The 20,254-nt window shown below is 33.5% G+C and overlaps 1 protein-coding gene across 2 annotated transcripts in view; it reads left to right on the top strand.

Annotated features, from left to right (window-relative positions):
* LOC130895093 (uncharacterized) overlaps nt 1–19,970 on the top strand; it is a 52,977-nt gene extending 33,007 nt beyond the window's left edge. For both annotated transcript variants that reach the window (XM_057802225.1, XM_057802224.1), the window contains 2 exons: nt 1,586–1,646; nt 19,746–19,970. In XM_057802225.1, the coding sequence (XP_057658208.1) occupies nt 1,586–1,646; nt 19,746–19,793 (109 nt within the window). In that variant the 3' untranslated portion in view covers nt 19,794–19,970. The remainder of the gene's footprint in view (nt 1–1,585; nt 1,647–19,745) is intronic.
* The last annotated feature ends 284 nt before the right edge of the window (nt 19,971–20,254 follow it).

The raw sequence follows: 20,254 nt of genomic DNA, 5'->3' as shown, positions 1-20,254 counted from the left end.
CTTTTTTAATTATCACCAAAACATTGTACAAAGTCTGGCAAGACGCACTTCTATACAAAATCAAGAAAAACGTCCCACACAACCGTTTCCAAATCCAAAACATTTACATTCAATTCAAAATCCAAGACTACATTACAACTTTACATACGATTATATCAGGAGTTCCACAGGGAAGTACACTGCGTATCCAAAAGAGCACAACGGATAAAAGCAGTTATAAATTGAAAACAACTCAGATTTATTCAGATATTGAAGATAAACCTGGGAATTATCTATGGAAATACGGGATTATTGCTGCTCTCAATTGGATTCTCAGATTTTGGAATTGGGTTTGTTGTTGTGATGGTGTACCGCTTGAATTCTTGTTTGTGGTTCAAACTCCATCCTTGTAGCTCCAGAATTGCGAGGAAAAAAATAAAATGGAGAAGGTAACGGGATCAGAGATGGAAATAATTGGAGAAGGAGCGAGTAGATAGAATAGATTTGGATAAAAGAAACTCGTGCTCTAGCATATAAAAAAATTGGATCAATACTTTTTCTATTCTATTCGTCCTGTTAAGAATTTACACGGAAACTATTACAAAATTTGCTTCAAACAAAAGGAAATTTATAAAGATAACTGGATTTTTGTCAATACAATAATAAAAAACAAAGAAAAACATACCAGCGAATATAAATTCACATAGTTTACTTTTATTGATCATAGGTAAACAAACTTGGACGCCATTTCCTGGTGACAAAAAACTTTAAGAATAAAAGTGAATGAAAATAAAACTGTCCGTGTTATTCACACCCAACGAAGAAGGACCTGTCCAGCTGTAATATTTTAACGGGCATCTTCAACTATAAAAAGAGAGTGCAAAATACCTTGGGAATCATCTAGACTAACGACTAGCCTCGAGCACACACATACTAACCAAGAGAAAGCAATTAGGTCCAAAACTCAGAAAACTGTACTGGTTCATAGGTCGAAGATACCAACTAACAATCAACAACAAGTTGCTAGTATCCAAAGTCACAATAAAACCCATGATATTCAACTATGTGGCACTGCATCCAACTCAAATATAGCAATTCTAGGAATATTTCAGTCAAAATTTCTCAGAATTGTTGGAAATGTTCTATGCGTTATTCCTTTCAAAAATATTCTCACCGCATTGGAACCCATCCCAACAGATTGGCTCAATCACTAATGAGACCTAGCTAGCGAAGGCTTAGAAGGTATCTTCCTTGTGATCTGCCTGACTGTTTTAAGGGTCACAGTATTGTTTCCTCAATCAGTTTATTTTAGTAAAGTGAAAGAAAACTGCTACTGGGTAATTTTTCTACAAGATAACTCATATATAGCTTTGAACCATTTGCTCATTGTTAATTTCACAGATTCCAAACGAAAAAGGTTTTTAAAAACAAGTTTACCTTCAACCCTCTAGAACGATTGATAACTGACTATGAAAATTATAAAAGAGAATGTATAGTGTGTGATAGAAGTGAGGACCTCAAGAAAATTCAATTGAGGAATACATTTGAATAACACTCATTCACTCACCCTCTTATATGCAATTAAATCAATGAATTATTTTTCCAGATTTGGCAAAAGAGTTTCTCAAAGCAGTTCTCAATACGCACCACTTGAATACGACAACCAGGTAAGAAAATATATCATATATCTTACATAGATAGTGAACCTGCTTTCAATTTGATTATTCAGTCTACCGCGAAGATTTGCCTTGACCTTTATGGGGTAATTTAGAACCATAGGTTCATGTCAACATCACGTTTGCATTAAAGAAGGCAATTGAACATTACACCAACGAAATTCAGCCATATTTATGAAGAAAGAATTCGACAAACTAGTACGTTTATGTATAGAAAGCCATGGGGGTCTTTACTCCGATTTCTTTCTATAAATAATCTTCAATCAAAAATTTCAATCAAGAGACTGAAAATTTCGTTTTCTATTTAATTCAAATCTTGGGTTAATTTTGGGACACCCGTTATATAGAAAATCGTTCAATACATGATCTATAAACAAATATGATTCGATCAATCTGTTGTTTATTATGTCATACCAAATATTTATGTTGGGCAGGTATCCTATTGAATAAAATTTTTGTTTCAAACTGAATTTTCAAAACGAATTCGTATTGAAATAAATCAAAATGGTATAAAACGAAAAGTGATAAAAAATTTATTGATATCCCATATTTTTATGTGAGTTTCTGATCTACATTTCATTTAAAAACAAATATATTTTATGAATACTTCTTTTTCGAGGAACGGTTGATATAAATTGTAATGGGATTGATCATCCCTTAGATAATCTAATTTCTTGAATACATTTTATATTTTTTTTTCTGTTTAGATTCGTTTAGGATGATTAAATTAATATTGAGGGTTTATTTTTAATACAAAAGATGCTCTTCATTTTTTGTTTCTTCTGAAATCATCAGTGAACCTAACTATGGTCAAAAATAGTTTTGTTGCACTTGATATAAGATTGATTTTGGATATATCAATGGTCACTATGGTGAGGCAAATTTCGAAAGCATGTCTTATAAATTTATTACATATCAATTCGGTGAATGTATGGAAAATTGAATTTTGGAAACTTCTTCAACTGATTCTTGTAGAAAATTTTAGGTTCTACAAGTTTTATATTCTACATATTTATAATAAATTGTACATTTTTAGAGTGAAATTCGAAATTATATCAAAAAATAAGCATATGTCTACCTATCATGATGTAAATTACATTCAAAACCAGTGTATACAATGGATTATCATTCACAAACTAATCCGGATCACGTAATTGATCGAGTTTATCAGGACATAGTCATATTATATAATCCAGGTAGACCAATGGGTTAATGCATTCAGCTGACGTCTTTTTTTCTTTTGTTTATGGTTTTTTCAACGTTTGAAAGTTACTTATTACCCTTAAATAAATGTCTCAGAAGCAACGTAATCGATAGGTTATTAAGGTTTGCATTTATTAGACTTCACTTCATTTTGATATAAAAATAGCTTAATGCCGGATTTTTTCAATTCCTAATAAGGTCCCTACTAACTAATATTTACCGAATAACCAAAAAATCGGGTCTTCACCTTCTAATAAAGCAAACCTCCGAGTAAATCGATTTATTTGCCAAATAAGTTATTGGGCAGTCACAAGTGTCAACTAAAGAGTTTAGTAGAAATTTTACCTTTAATATACATCAAAGGTGTTTGTTTGTTTATTATACTTATATTTGATTAGTTCATTTTTGAAAATATTAGTTACCAATAGTATATATAAAATACTTATTGGTTAGTTCGGATTTAAACCAACTAGGGTGAAAAAACGGTAAACATTTATTCGGCAATTAAAAGTTCAGACTAAAGTTATTTGGCTAATAATTATTTGGCACTTTATTAGAACGTGAAGAAACCGGCCCCCCGGAGTATTAAACTTCAATGTAAAATCCGTGTGAGTGAATAAATTTTTGAAAACTGTTTAATAACAATTATCAAACGTCTAAAATCTATTAAAGAACTTAATTATAACTCATCGAAGAATTGGCGTACAAAAAAGTGATAAAAAACAAAATTTCTTGTAGATCATGTTTTAACCTTTAACCTAACCAACCGGAAAGATATAAGTTTCAATACACTCTCGGAAAGGTAGCGTCCGATTTACTAATATGGTCAAAATAGAGAATTTCTAAATAGAAACTGATATTTTGTTCTTATTACAAGACAACTATATAATATTTTTGAAAAAATATAGCATGGTTATTCTAATGTGGAACAGCAAATTGATATGCAATATTTTTTAAAACATTTAGCATTTCCTTTCCTTTTTTATTAAAATTTTCTTCATTTTAACATAAAAATAACTTGGTAGTATTAAACTTCAGTCCAAAATCCGCGCGAGTGAATAAATCTTTGAAAACTACTCAATAACAATTATTATCAAACATCTAGAATCTATTATACATGGTGTTTCAAGTAGTATTGAACACAACTCTTCCAATATTAGATTTATTATGCAAAATTTCAAATGAATTCGAACATTACTTAATTTTACACCAAAAAAGTACTCTTGATATAACTGTGTACCGTTTTCGGAATATTTTGATTTGAAAATTATAAAGTAATCACCGATGCTGGTATGAAATAATGATAAATGTATTAATTGAACAAAAAATCACAAGATGAAAATTTAAAAAAAGGCTGATAACATAAAATAGAATTCAATTAGAGTGGGTGTTCAAAATACCATATGCTTTTAAGAATGAACAACTCCATACTTTTTTATAAACAATCCATTGATCTTATAAATGGTTGAAAGTCAACAAGAAGTCATTAAATGACGTTTTTATTTGAAATACGACCAAACTGTGTAATCCAAGGGACTAAAATCGAGTAACCGAGAAGGCCAATGAATCGGAGCTTCTGCCCCTCAACCAATCCATCGATTCGTTTAACGTTAAATTTTCTAATATCTCGAATAATCACCTTTTAAATTTCCAAATAGGATGTGATAACTTATTAATTTCTTACCTAAGCTGCTGCCCAAACATTAACTTCAAATGATTGTTGTTACTGAACATAAATTGTCCTGGAGTACAATATAAAAAATGTTGAAGCTACGAATTACTTGTATTTAGCATTTTCTATCCAGAAACCACCTTCAGAGAATCATGAATGAAACATCTGCTTTGAGCATTGTGAGCTTGTATTCCACACAAACGTATCTGGTCATTTGATGAAGAGCTCTCAAGCAAATGAAACAAGGTTTAGGTTTTTGAAGAGTAATTTAATCCACACAATACAGATTAGCATGTGGTAAACACAGTATTCTTTTTATAATATTTATTGTCCGATGGCCTTCTGATATGATTCTAGATCCGCTAGTTGTTTAACAAATAAAGATTTTTCTCTAACAGTATGATTGTTTTTGAAGGACTGGTGCATAATAAACGAATTTACGATGGAAACGTCTAGAATAATGTTAGTGTCCACCGGCGAATTTGTACTTTTGGCACTTTTTTCTTCCATTGTGTCAACTACATCTTTATTATAGTTATAGTGATCAATAGTTTTAAGTTTTTGCATTCCAGGATCCGTGTAGATGCTATCACGTATCAAGAAAATGAGAAGTGTAGCTTTTCCATAAGAAATCATTCTTCTATTTGTAAACAACGACAAATAACTCTTTTAGCGTGCCTAGATTTTTCCGTACAAGATTTAATAGCACGTTTCAAATCAACATTTTATCGGCGTTTACATTTCTGTTAGATCCAAACAGTGGCATTGCAAAACTTAACTGAATGAGTTGGTTGCAAAAATTTTTACTCCATCCATATTTACTTTGTTTCTGGAACATCGTCTATTGTCGCTGACTGTTCCAATCCATATACATTCCAACCATTGTCTATAAATCTATTAAAAATTGATAAAATAACAGCAGCGAAATTTTCTAACTTGCAAGTAGCTCTAGTATCGAGTTTGTCAAATTTCAAAGCTAATAAAAACGGAGAATCCTTTCTGGCTCATTCCTGCTCGAAATAAATCAGGCTTGGAGCCATATATCGCAAAAAGAGTTTACATATTTTCATCATTTGATGTAAAAACGGACGTAAAAATCAATAGTCTTAAAAAAACTTCAGGTTCTACCGTATCGCATTCTCCTACATTATTCGCATATTCTTCATACTCGAGTCTTATTTAAATGAGTTTCTGGTTTGTCTAATTCAGTATATTGAGCAAATAACAAATACCAAACGGAAGGCTTCTTCGCCACGTCTTTTACCTTCAATATGGAGATGAAGGACGAGCTCCCTTTCGGCACCATCTAAGCCTGTTTCTACCATTTACGTATTTAGCATAACTGTACTGAAAGTCTTCTCTTCTTGATACTACCATTGCTCTCTGGTTTGTTTTCTGGTTCTTGTTCGGATTTTGAATATTCATTTTCATCTACATCACTTTCGTCATCTTGAACTTCATTAAACCACTTCTTCTTTATATCACCAAAACACCACCTTTTTGAAGGTTCAATGTGGTGTTTGACAGACATAAAGAAGCTGTTTGTTCACAAATAATTCAAAAATTTTCGAAATTGAACAAAACGTTTGGAAACTGTGATCTTAATCTCGATCTGGGCTAGAATCCGCAATCATCTGATAGATGATCTACCCGAACTCGGGTTATGGTTTCCGAAAAGTTGTCTTAAATAACTTTGGACTAATCTGACTGGACTATATAACGCATACGCCTCTGAAGATAACAATCTACCGACGACTGTTCAAAAATAAAAGAATCGAATAGAATGAAACTTTCTAAGACAACATACTTCATTCAAAATAAAAACAGAAGGCGAACGCTACTAGTGTTCGAAATTCCAACACGAGTTAAAGTCATCCAACCGTAGCGATATCAGATTTATTGGAGATTTAAATCAGAACCGTATACAATAAAACAAACATCTGGCGATAAATATTATAGGATACGATTATATGTAAATCGTAATAATACGAGGGTATACATACAAATACTTTCTAATCTATTCAAATTAATATAACTGATATATTTTATTTACTTCAAATTTTCTGAATTGACTATAAGTGAATTATACTATTTTTTATAGTATAAAGTGTGTCTCATAAATAATGTCGTATTCCAATGTTTGTGTTTATTAAATAATCGTATTCTAAGGTTTTAACCCAACGTTCAGCAAGCTCTTCATGACTTTGATAACACCACTCTTTGGGCTTGGATGTAAAAAATTGTCGCATTGCATTTTCAACATCTCCTTCCAAGCGGAATAGTACTCTGACGGTGCATGATCCGGAATGAATATTGAATGTTGTTGGGATTCGAAACCACCAAGTTTTCGAACTTTTTCAGCATAACTTTCGCAGTATTCGGTTTGGCATTGTTTTGTTGTAAGAGAACCCACTTTTGGTTAACTTAATTTGGTGGTACTATGCTGGCTTTCTACCGCTTCCCTTGTAACCTCAATATACCAAGCAAATGGATGAACTGAGTGCGAACGATCTTCAAGAGTTAAATCTCTATCATTCAAACTTTGGTTAACCATTCTTTGAGCTTAGATGCAAGAAATTGTCGCATTGCATTTTCAACATTTCCTTTGGATTAGAAAGCTTTCCCAAGCGGGAATTTCGCATGAATCTGAATAAATAGTACAATGATGGTGCAAGATCCGGAATGAATATTGAATGTTGTTGGGATTCAAAACCACCAAGTTCTTCGAACTTTTTCAACATAACTTTCGCAGTATTCGGTTTGGCATTGTTTTGTTGTAAGAGAACCCACTTTTGGTTAACTTAATTTGGTGGTACTATGCTGGCTTTCTACCGCTTCCCTTGTAACCTCAATATACCAAGCAAATGGATGAACTGAGTGCGAACGATCTTCAAGAGTTAAATCTCTATCATTCAAACTTTGGTTAACCATTCTTTGAGCTTAGATGCAAGAAATTGTCGCATTGCATTTTCAACATTTCCTTTGGATTAGAAAGCTTTCCCAAGCGGGAATTTCGCATGAATCTGAATAAATAGTACAATGATGGTGCAAGATCCGGAATGAATATTGAATGTTGTTGGGATTCAAAACCACCAAGTTCTTCGAACTTTTTCAACATAACTTTCGCAGTATTCGGTTTGGCATTGTTTTGTTGTAAGAGAACCCACTTTTGGTTAACTTAATTTGGTGGTATTAGGCTGGCTTTCTACTGCTTTCCCTGGAACCTCAATATACCAAACAAATGGATGAACTGAGTGCGAACGATCTTCAAGAGTTAAATCTCTATCATTCAAACTTTGGTTAACCATTCTTTGAGCTTAGATGCAAGAAATTGTCGCATTGCATTTTCAACATTTCCTTTGGATTAGAAAGCTTTCCCAAGCGGGAATTTCGCATGAATCTGAATAAATAGTACAATGATGGTGCAAGATCCGGAATGAATATTGAATGTTGTTGGGATTCAAAACCACCAAGTTCTTCGAACTTTTTCAACATAACTTTCGCAGTATTCGGTTTGGCATTGTTTTGTTATAAGAGAACTCACTTTTGGTTAACTTAATTTGGTGGTACTAGGCTGCCTTTCTACCGCTTCCCTTGTAACCACAATATACCACGCAAACGGATGAATTGAGCGCGAACAATCTTCAAGCGTTAAATCTCTATCGCTCACACTTTGGTTAAACCATTCTTTGGGCTTGAATGCAAGAAATTGTCGTATTGCATTTTCAACATTTCCTTTGGATTAGAAAGTTTTTCCAAGCGGTAATTTCGCCATAATTGTGTCTTCTTCTTCTTGAATTTCACATATTTTGCATGCTGTCATAGCTGTTTTAAACTTTTGTTTCCAATAATGTTTTAACAATACTCGACTTTCATGTTTATTGCACTCCATAGAATTTATTATAAGAACGTACTACATCGTCAAGAAACAAAGAGAGAAAGATCAGAAGAAACTTAAGCAATTGTACTATTTTTAAATTTAGAGAATATTCTTAACTTAACAAGTTGCGACATGTTTAAATTAGAATTGGAAGAACGACATTAGAAACAGCCTCCAATTGACCTATTGTTTATCTTGGAAATAGGATACTTCATTAGAATGAACGTATTTAAATACGATAATCGCCAGAAAAACTGTTTACTATGGAATATAATGAGAGAATCAAAAATTTCAATTAGGGAGTTTTTCACGAGACATATAAAAATCAGTGAGAATGAGCAGCTTTTCCTGGGTTCCTTTCTGCCAAGTCTTTGTATAATACTCCTGTTGATACTGCTGGACATAATTCCAAATGAGTACTTCTGGTCAGCACTTACATCTTCCCAATAAATTTCTGGTAAATTCATTTCAAGTTCTTCGTAATTTTCAAGCAGTTCATCAAAATATTGAGATAAGATGTACATTTGCATATGATAGATGAATTATCCATTGCACGGGTCTTCTCAGCTTAGTTTCTAGTATTTTGATGACCAGATTTACCGTTCATAGTATAACTCTGTTCCCGTAAAACTAGATAGCTGAGGGCATTTCGAGGACCATTGAACAATATTCGATATTTTTAATTTCCACCCTAATCCCCATTCTACGTAACCCACCAAATGGAAAATAAGTTGTCACGAAATAATATTTTTTTAAACTTGATTCACAAGGGAATATAATGGTTAAGGTCTAGGCATTAAATGAATCAAAAGTGATAAATGAATTGATTAGTGAACCAATCCAGCGATGTTGGATTTCGACATTCGGCATCTATCACTCGCACTCCGAATGAACGAAAAATGAAACGTTTGAGCACGAAGAAAACGTTTACTCGAGTTCGTTTGACCACATATTCGAGGAAATTAGCGAATAAAGTTCATTTTTTTGTCATTTTTGTGAGAGAACATTCACTTGAGTGAAAATTCATCCGAATGAACCATAAAGTGGACCGTCTAATATCACCTTTACAACAAGAACGGAATGAAAGAAGTGATCAAATAAGAAATGAACGATAAGTAGTGTCTAGATTTCGGAAAAAATTAATTGCAACCCTCCAGCGTGAAAATACCAAATTGGGTGCTCTGCAAGAGATTCTTGAGGGCATATATTAACGGTAAGTGGAAGGCGACCGAAACATTCCGGGAAGGTTATTTGGATGTGACCTAACCTTTAAATTTCATAGAAATCTCTCTGTTCGTGAAAAAATTCACTCACATACTATGAATAATTAGGCTAGGTTGGGGTTAGTTTTGAATTTATACATAAAATTTGAAAATTTACGAATCAGTTCTATAGAAATGACCAACAATTGTTGAGCTCCCCTAAACGCCTCTGCTCTGAGTCGGTTCTTATGCGGAACACTCTGTATATAGAATCATAAATATAGTATAAAAATTAATGTGGGTCTAAAATTTATACAGATAACACAAGAAATCGTAAACTAAACTATGATCTTAAGAACAAATCAAAAATGATTGACGTGAACGCCCAAACAAATATTTTATTCAAAGCAAATAATGGGGCGGCTTCTTTGAAAGTTCATCATTAAACAGTCGGTTAACGTATAAGAATTTGGTGAAGAATAACCCATTTGAAGACGAATTGAAACGTGATATTACATAATTTCTTAATAAAGATTTCATGTATGTTACATTAAAAAAATTGTACTGCAAAAGTAGAAAAAAATCTTTTGACCTGAAATTTCGGTTTTGTAATTTATAACCAATGTACTTTTGACAATAATTACACCTCTCTCAAGGCAACCAACCAAGACGATAAATTTGAAAGAAAACCACAAAATTCCTTCTCTAATCTTTTCGCTATTTCCTCTCGTAACTTCTATTGTAGTTAATTTTTATTGCCGTTCTTGGCAACTAAAAGGGAAAGTATACTCAAACCACGACTTATTTCATAGTTTAAAGCAATGGCGGAGAATATTATTTATTTGAAATAGAACAGAAAAATTATATGAAAATTGTTGATATTTTCTCACTAAAAGCATATTTGTTCTTCAGAGTTATTCAGTTACAAGCTTCTGTAACTGAGTATCCGATTTGAAAATGATAAGAAGAGAGATCCGCGAAAATTCTATCATAGATAATTGTTCAATCTCTGAACTTTCATAGACAAAATCTTGCTAGATCCGGTGGACCTGCAACTGCATAACTATCAATTTAATATTATCAAGAAAAAATGTCACTATTAGATTTATCAATGAATCTTGAGTTTTGGCTGAGTTTCAACGACAAATTAACAGTTTTCGAAAAAGAAAATGGTAAGAATTGATTGATTGATGGGTTAATTAATCGATGATGAAATCAACTAAACAAATTTGTAATATACCGCGTTTAGAGTTGTGGGTATTTCATTTCAGAATCAACAGGATATCCTCCCAGTTCCAAAATATTGTAGTTATCACGTTTTTGTGCTTTTCGCACCTTTCCTTTTTTGACACGAGCTCTCCTATCTGATGCCAATCCATAGAATATCTTTTGGTTGTCGAATCAAAGTAAGAGAAATTTAACAATTATTACCTTATGTAACTTCTACAATGGTAATTACATAAAAAATTTAATTTAAATGAGAGGGATGTACTTGATGGATTGATAGCAAATTTTCGGATATATCTACCAAAAATTTTGACTGCAGGTTGATTTTCAAATGTCATTAGTGCTAAGCTGAAGACGTTGAAGATAGATCGATAACATATTTGTTTATAATATAATTTTCTTCACTAGAAAATACACGGTATTTCTTCCATTGTCCAGTGTTTTCAACTAATTTATAATTTTAATTATTCTAATCAAGTTATTACACTGATTTTCCACAAATTTTAACTTCTTTATTCAAGTCTTCAATTTCGTATGTTCCAGCACTGGTTTTATTCACCACTTAATTCACCGTTTTCTCATTTTGACGTTCTTTTTGTTTCCGGCTAATGAAATGCGTGTTTTTGTCTGATTACAGTTTCTCTTAATATATCGACTAACTTCGGCATTTAACCTTAACTTTCAATTCTTATTTTTATACAGACATTAAAGTTACGATTCAGATCTAACATCGAATCATTTCCTTTGTTAAGCTTCTCTTTCAACTTGCAAATAGAGAGCAGTTCCGTATTCGTAGAAAAAATTTTAACTACATAAAAGGATTCCTATCGAAACAAATCGACCAATGCAAATTCAATCAACAAATTATCATTTATTCTAAATTAATAATACATAAAAGTTCCTTGTACAACAAATCTGATACGGTAATATTACGAATATACAAGTTTATTGTAAAGAAAAAGTTTATATTAATGTTTAAACATGGTTTCCGCTATGTAGCCGCCACCAATTTCCTCACCACATGCGGCTGTCTCATCAATAACTCTTCTAATGTTAATTTTCAAGTGTTCAATTGTCTATGGTTTATAGAAATAATGATTTCACATAACCCCAAAAGAAATAATCCAATGGATCAATCGATCTTGATGATCAATTGGTTTCTAAGAGTAAATCAATTATAAATTGCGTTATGTAGCCTGTGGTTTCATTTTGTTCAAACCACATGTCAGTAAGATTTAAACCAGTAAAAAAATTCTTTATCATATCTCTATACCGTTTTTTATGTTTCCATCATTTGAGGATACAAAATTATCAATTTTTCGTTAAATTAGCTGAAACCAAGACAATATCGAACGTCATTGGTTATTTGAGAGGTGTCAAAAATTATCAGTTTTATACATTAACAATGTAGAGGAGATTTATGAGGTAATTAACTTCAAATTAACATATTTATAACCAAATTATCAGTATTCATAATTCATAAATTGCAAATTAAACCACCCGCATATATTAATTACATAGTCTACATATTACATTTAATATCTTTCACATTATCCTGCGGTTTATCGCGAAGTTATCCTATGAAATTTTATGCAAGTAGTAGCCAGAACATATCCACGGGGAAACAAAGTTATATGGACTAACCACGATTACATAGAGGGTATGATTTGAATAAAAACATTTTATCCACCAACAACACAATTAAATAGAAGAGAACTATTATTTTCCCAATATTTAATGAACTTTTCAATACATTTTTACAATGTACCAACAGATATAAAGATAAAAACGATCCAGAAAATGTCATTAATGACAAAGAGAGTAACACGGATCTAATTCATATTCATATTCAAGCAACTAGTCAAGAAACACCTGTAAACGAGAGTTTCAGATATCTGATGTCATCTTATATCCCAATTTAACTTCCAAATGTTGCTTTTATCAACCTCTTCCTACAAACTTTGAACTCGGTACATTGTAGAAGCCTGTAGCATATTAAATGAACAAGCCAAGGTTACCTAAATTTATTGTACGAGTATTGCAAATTAAGTTTCAAAATAGACAAATGAAAATATTCTCCATTGTTGTCAATACACATTCGCGTGCGTTTAAATCATTTGTGAAAGCATTTCGATTGAGGTACCTCCAAAACATGTGATTTGAATGCAACAAAGCTTCTTCATGTTTAAAAAAACATTCACCCCGCACGGTACAGCAATTCGATGTTTTCACTGTTCGAAAACGTGTTTGTTTGAACTGATCTGTGAGAGTTCGTATTGTGGTGAAGAATGATTCGTCTTCTGCGATTGCTTGTCCTGATATTTTCGAACTCTTATGGCAAACAAATGCTGGTATATCCGTTGCCTGTTAAGATCTTTTGAAGTACCGCGGCATTTCTTAACACACATCGAAACTAGCTTTTTTTGAGCGCCTCTCAAATCATGATGTATCCAACGCTAACATATCTCTTTGGCAGCGAAATGTTCGTACAATATTGAATGTATGCGGGTGCAATTGATGCCCAAGTATGCCTCATTATCACGGTATGTCACTTGATGAATTTGCAAATCATTTTACGCACAGCATCGACTGGAACAACGGCCGACTTTCACGAAATTCATCCTGTAACGAAATCCATCACGATTGAAGATCAGCGACTCGAGATGGTGCTACATCACTAAGTGGAAGCGAGTTGATCGGCACACTGCTGTTGGTTTAATCCACCTCAAAAGTCATAGAAAATCATAACAGGAGAATGTCTGCGATTCAATTTCATTTTTTGACCAAGATGAATATCTCAAAAGTTAAGTACCAGCCCTATCCAGCCGACTAGATTGAATGGAAATCGATGGATTAGTCGAGATGATATAAAATCAAATCTGGTATCTATAGTTTCCAGTTGGAAAGATTATTTCAATCGTGGTTTTTCCATTGCCTCTATAAGTACTATAATATCTCATTAGCATATTTTCTCAGTATTTTTCGAAATATGTGACACCTTCCTATCTTTTGAGTAAGAAACTCGAAAGAAGACATAGAACTTATCAAGAATTATCCAAGACGACCCGAAACCGGTAGAAAACCTCAAAAGAAGCTTTTAAAAATTAGAAATATAAAGTATGACACCAGGGCTCAAGCAATCGAAGTGATTTCTGTCTGATTATACTGACGGGCTCAAAAAAGTCTTTGCATCTAGCAAATACGACTAAGAAGAAGAATAAATGGTTGGTACATTAGATACTGCCCGGTAACTGAAGAACAACTGAAGAATATCCTGTCGTCTCTGCAAGGAAACAAAGAAAAAATTAGAGCACTTCTTCTTTGAGAGTGAGGGATATACAAAAGCTACGGTAATAACATCCGTTATTCTTAAAGATATGAGCCGCATAGCTCTTAGATAGGTAGCCAATTTTTTGAAGTCGTTATCGATTCATAGCCCTTCACGACCTATCTTAATTTAAACAGACAGGCACCAAAATTCAATGTGATTATGTCCACCAAAGAGACCAAATAACAAGAAAACCTCAGCGATTTAAACTTATGATAGGAAACAACATCAAGACCTGCATTCCTAGAAGGACAAAGGAAGAAAAAAAAGTCATAACTGCAATCTAACAGAGAGGAAACTGGACACATTTCGTAGTTAGATACTCAGAAAACTATGGCGGAAGAGCTAGCAATCTACCTTTCAGGAAACGCCGTAACTGAACATGCTATACACCTCTTTAAAGAGGAAATTCTTTTGATTTTTTCGTGTAAATTCTTCTAAACTGTTGCCCGTTACGTTCTTATATTTTTCAATCCATAATTTGCTCTGATACTCCATCTCATTATTTTTTGCAACAGTTCTTCCATTTATTTTAATTATAGTTTCATCTTCTACGTGCTTATTATCTCATCTAGCCATTGTCAGGCCACGGAGGTTACCTGGCAAATGGAGCGGTCAAAATTTTAGCCAAAGAAGAATCAGCAAAAGCTCGGAAACTTTTATGTAATTAACGCTAGTCTTCTTAAAGGATTTAGAAGAGAAAGAGAGGTTGTCAAATGCGGTTCGATTTTAAACATGGAAAGTAGGTTGATTTACTGGAACTTTCCAGCTCTAGAAATACTACTGAAAATATAAGAATATCATTCTTTCAATAATATACAAACTCTCTACATATAAATTTCCATAATTAGGATCGAAGTCTATTATTAACTACTTTTTCTTTTGCAACAACATTCCTCATTTTTATCAATTTTTTTCGAACTAAAACAAGAACGGTTTCCTATTTGTTCATAATCAACCTACGCCGCATTAAAATGTTTTTCTAATATCTACTAATTTATAACTCTTTGAATTTAAGGCGAGATGGTAATTGTGGAGAAAGCATACCACAAGAGAAACATTCAGGTCTTCGGTTGTTTTTTCGCAAATCAACACTTCGAATCCCATTAAATGAACCATAATTTCAAACATGGGTAGAGGGAGATGCCGAGATAAAAACGATAATGATAATTACGATATAATATCTAGAAAATATAGTTAAATATTCATAAGAATATAATCGGTTAATATAGTGTATCATTCATAAATGATATAGTGTTTGTGGACTTTTGGCCAAACGTTAATAGAAAGTAGCCTACAGCATATTTTGATGATGTTCTCATATATATGTATTGATTAGACATTATACAGGGTATGTTCAAAAGTATTTTTTTATATATAACAAGCAAGCAGACCCTTGCATTTGAGTTATCCGATTTGTCCCTGCTGTGTGGAGATGCATGTGGATATTGATCTTGAACTTCTGTAGGCTGTAGTGGTCGGTCAGGCGAACTGGGTGTTTATGAGCCACGTCTGACTGTCGAGTAGGCCTTGCAATAACTACTCTAGGCGGGATTATGTTAGACAGCTCATAAAAGTACTTGCCTTGGTCGCTTATAAGTTGAATTGCTCTCTTCTGTATTGAGTCAAGCATCATCAGGCTATGCTTGGGATCCGAGCTCTAAATAAGCGAGCAATATTCCAAAGATGGATGAATCTGTATGAGGCTTTTTGGTCTTGAAGGGCGCTCCAAGATTTGTGAAGATGCCTTGGCTAAATCGCCCACGTGACTATGCCATGACATATTGCTTCCAACCTCAATACCCAACAAGCGAATTTGCGATGATGGTGATATTTTATGTCCAAACAGAACAAAATCCTGAGCTGCAGTGTCAGCCTTCTTTGTGAAAATAACAGCCTGGATCTTTCCTAAATGAAATTCAGATTGCTTCTACCCCGCTCCAGAATGTTTTCAAGATCGTTATTGATGATGATGATCTGTTGCTAGCTTCGGATTTGGGTTTTAGCCGAGATTATTGGGACGGTTAATTTAATCGACGACACTAGTATGCAATCGTCAGCAAAGTAATAGATAGGGTTTGCAGTTATGTCGAGTATATCGTTGATGTACAGGAGAAAAGGAATCGGTGACAAGATACATCATTGGGGAGCACCAGCGGTGACCTCAAACCTTTCTAAGATGTGTGGTGATGGATCGGTTTGAGAAAGCTACTAAGACAGTCGATGAGTGAGGACGACAAACCGTACGATCTTAGTTCATTTAGAAGGTTGTGAAAAGTGGTATTGCTCTTGATTCCCCATATTTCTCTATAGCTTTAGTCCATCCGTTAGTGACATGGGCCAAGAGGTCTTCGGTTCATCTATATTAACGAAAGCCGTATTGATAGTAACTCATGATGTTATAAGTCTCAAGACATTTCAATATTTGCTGGTTAACGACTTTCTCCATGACCTTGGTGATTGCTGGGACTAGAGCAATCGGCCGGTAGTTATTGGGAACCGTTCCTTTTCCTTTTTTTTTTGGTATGGATTGAATTCAAGATCTCTATTATGATAAAAAAAATTCGCATAGCGGATTTGCTAGTTCAGCTACGCAATTCTTCAATACGATTAGTGATATTCCATCTGGGATGGTAGCTTTATTGATGTTCCAGCCTTTGAGGATGTTTACCACATCTCGTTGTCGAATTCTAGTTCTAGCAAAGATGTACTAACTTCAGGCAGGCAGGGTGGTAATTTTCAATCAAAAATTCCGCCTTCTCTTAAGCTGTCACTGCTTTTGTTGCAGACCAGAAAGCCTTGGATCTATTTGGGCAATTGGGAAATTCATTTTCTCCAATTATATCGTTCATTTCAAGCATCTATGGTCTGCTTGCAGGTATTTCTCGAAACAAGTTTATACAATTTTCGGTACTAGGAATTGAGCGCCGTTTGCGATAAACAGCATTTTTGTTGATACTGCTCTAGTGCAGTTTTTATCAAACCATGGTTTGTTGACGGTAAAGCCCTTGAAGAAGTAAGGAATATAAGCTTCTATACCTGCCAATATTACTTCCGAATCTCGTTTGCACGCGCTGAAGAGTCATTGGAATTGAAGCGGAAATCATTCCAAAGAGTCAGGAAATTGTTTTTCAGAAAAAAATTCTTCTCTATCAATACACTTTCATTATAGAGATTTCTATGCAATATAGGCTTTTTAAAAGGCTTTAACTCCTTCAGCGACCTTGTCGTAAGGACTCTAATGTTGTCCAAATGTTGTAAACTGTGGAAACAAAAAAATCTGACGTGGTGAAGGGACAAAACTGAATTAGATATTATGAAAATATTTTCAAAAATGTATAAATTTATACAAATTCAACAAGCCAACCTAACATAATATGAAAAAATCTAGTTTAGGGATGTTTTTAAATAAATTATTGTCACATTGTTTTCTCTCCATTTGCTCCTATAGTCAGGTACCTTACACTTTACTAGTAAATTTAAAATGACTTGTGTGAAACCGTAGGTCAGGTAATTAATTTGGCCGAACCATGAAATATAAACTGGTAAAATTGTAGAATTATAAACGCTTCTTTCAAACTCGTCCTGGTCATCAGATTTCCAGTTGGAAACCAAATCTACAACTTCTTTTTGAGTAATAAACAACAGGTTAGTGATTGAATTTGATAACAAATACGATGATGGTCCCAGAAGTACCTGACCTAATAAAGAAAACACAAAAGTTTGAAAAAAATATATTTATTTTGCAACTATATATCCTTTTAGTTCCATACACTTTTCCCATGGAGCCATTTTTTCAAGTCTGGGAACAAAAAAAATCCGAGGGGTCTAAATAACACTTTCTTCTTAGTTGCTATAAGTTCGACGTTGATAGTTCTCCTTTTTTCAAGATAGTCACTGGAAATTATCATAACACATCACGAAAAAACCGACATTATCACCTAGCCTGCAGAGGGAAAGGTATTTGTCTTCTTTGTAGCTGGTTCTCTCTTTTCAGTCCATTGTTTTGATTGTTGTTTTGTTCCGGGTATGAAGTGATGGTCCCACATTTCATCTATGGTTACGAAACGGCTTCATTTGTGTGAACAATTGCCAAATACTCGAAGGAAACATCTTCACGACGCTAGTTATGTTCCATTGTGAGCAAACGCAGCACCCATCTTGTGCACAGCTTTGTGATGTCCAAATTTTCAGTTAATATGCGATGTACCGCATTTTTTAAATGACTAATATGTTTACTAGCTTGCGCACTTCCAATCGACGATCATCCAGTGGATTTTCTTCAACACTTCCGGAATCGTCACCACATTTGGTCGACCACTGCGATGCTGGTCTTCGCAAGTCGTACGGTTTAAATTTCACTACCCAATATTTTACTGTTGCTGCAGTCTTGTCTTGAATCTAGTTCAGATTTTATATTGGTTTGGCCAAGTCCTTTCAAATACAAAGTATCGTATCACATAACGTTGACCAAAGCTCTAGGACGACTGAAACTAGTACTGATTATTTTATCCACAAGTTTTAAATATAAAGTTGGCTGCCGATGTTGACCGATATTATGATGGTTCGTTTTCTAATTTCTTTCCTCAAAAAAGGAATATCTCCAACATCCATTAGTCACAATCACGTATGTTGTGAATAACAATTAACGAGAAATTTTAATTTCATTCCGACTTGTTGTCAAGTTGAGAATTTTTCAACCAGAAGGGGAGTATTTTTAATTTAAAACGCGACACTTTAGGTTCATTCGGAATTTTAATGTTCTTGTTTTATAAATGAACAGCAATATAAAGATTTTTTTTCTTTTCAACTTCATAACAATGTTTTCGAATTTATGTTTATCGCACTATGCTACAAACAAGTTTCAAGGAATTTTGGGTATGTAACTTCTTTAAACAATATAGATCCATTTACTTCATACTTCCTATAGGAAAATTGAGGGCATAAATACTTATTGTGAAGTCTGATAGATTGAGTAGCCCTATCGATGAAATATCGGCATCCTGTACTTCAATAGAGCAATAACTAATTTTGAGGGCTCTGGTTAGACCTACCAATATGACGTTATTGACGTATTAGCACACAAGCCTAGGTACAAATGATCTGTAGAACGAAAACTTAATGTCTATTCATAAATTAGAATAGGACACACACTTAGGGTTGCTTTTAGTTATCATTTCTTTCTCATTCGATGTGGTAACGCCTGTCCGAATAAAGCCCTTCAAAGTTAGTTCCTATTTTAGAGAAATGCAATATGTTAACATGTCTACCCGCGAAGTATCGAAGATAATAGGATGAAATTCATAGTTGAAGTGAAGATTGCAGGGTTTTCAGTCAAATAATCTAGCAAATTCGGCAGAGTTCGGCAACCTTATAATCATATAAACTTCTCCTGAAATATAAATTACCTTTCGTAAGCTCTGTATATAAAGCACAAATAATATAAAGCATAGAAGACTTAAATGCCTCGAGTTCCTTTGAAAAATATCAATACAAATAAAACCCTCTTGAACTACAAATCAAGATTCAATTACATCTATTTATCGCAAAAATGTAATTCATGTTCTTTTTGTTTCAGTACCGAAGCGATCAAGACGTCGGCGACTGGTTGCCTGTTCGAAGATGAGGTACTCTGTCAACATTTCCAATGATCTTTAATTTTTTGCGGATTCCCCAACCCAGTAGACAATCACGATGAGTTCGGTCATCCTTCGTATTCTTCAATGTCGTTTTATTCTGCAATTCAATCTGTTATTGTTGCTAAAAATTATTTAGTCCTAAATAAAGCATCTTTGTGGCCTAATACATAGTTTTATTTAATACAACACCGTGTAAAAATTAATTTTTGAACATTTTTTCCTTCCAATTTGAATAAATTGGATTCACCTCGAAAGAAATATTATGGCTAACCAATGATATAGTTTCAAATTTCATAAGCTTGAGAATAAGACTCAGAAGTACGTATTTCTGAAAAAAATTCTGATTGACCTTTTCGAATAAAAATTTAATATCAACAACAAAGAATACGTCCAATTTGAATAATTGTTTTAAGCTTGATTTGAGGTGTTTGAGTACCTTGAAGTTAAA

Source organism: Diorhabda carinulata, chromosome 6 (assembly GCF_026250575.1).
Source record: "Diorhabda carinulata isolate Delta chromosome 6, icDioCari1.1, whole genome shotgun sequence".
NCBI lineage: Eukaryota > Metazoa > Arthropoda > Insecta > Coleoptera > Chrysomelidae > Diorhabda > Diorhabda carinulata.
This window is presented reverse-complemented; position numbering and strand designations above follow the sequence as displayed.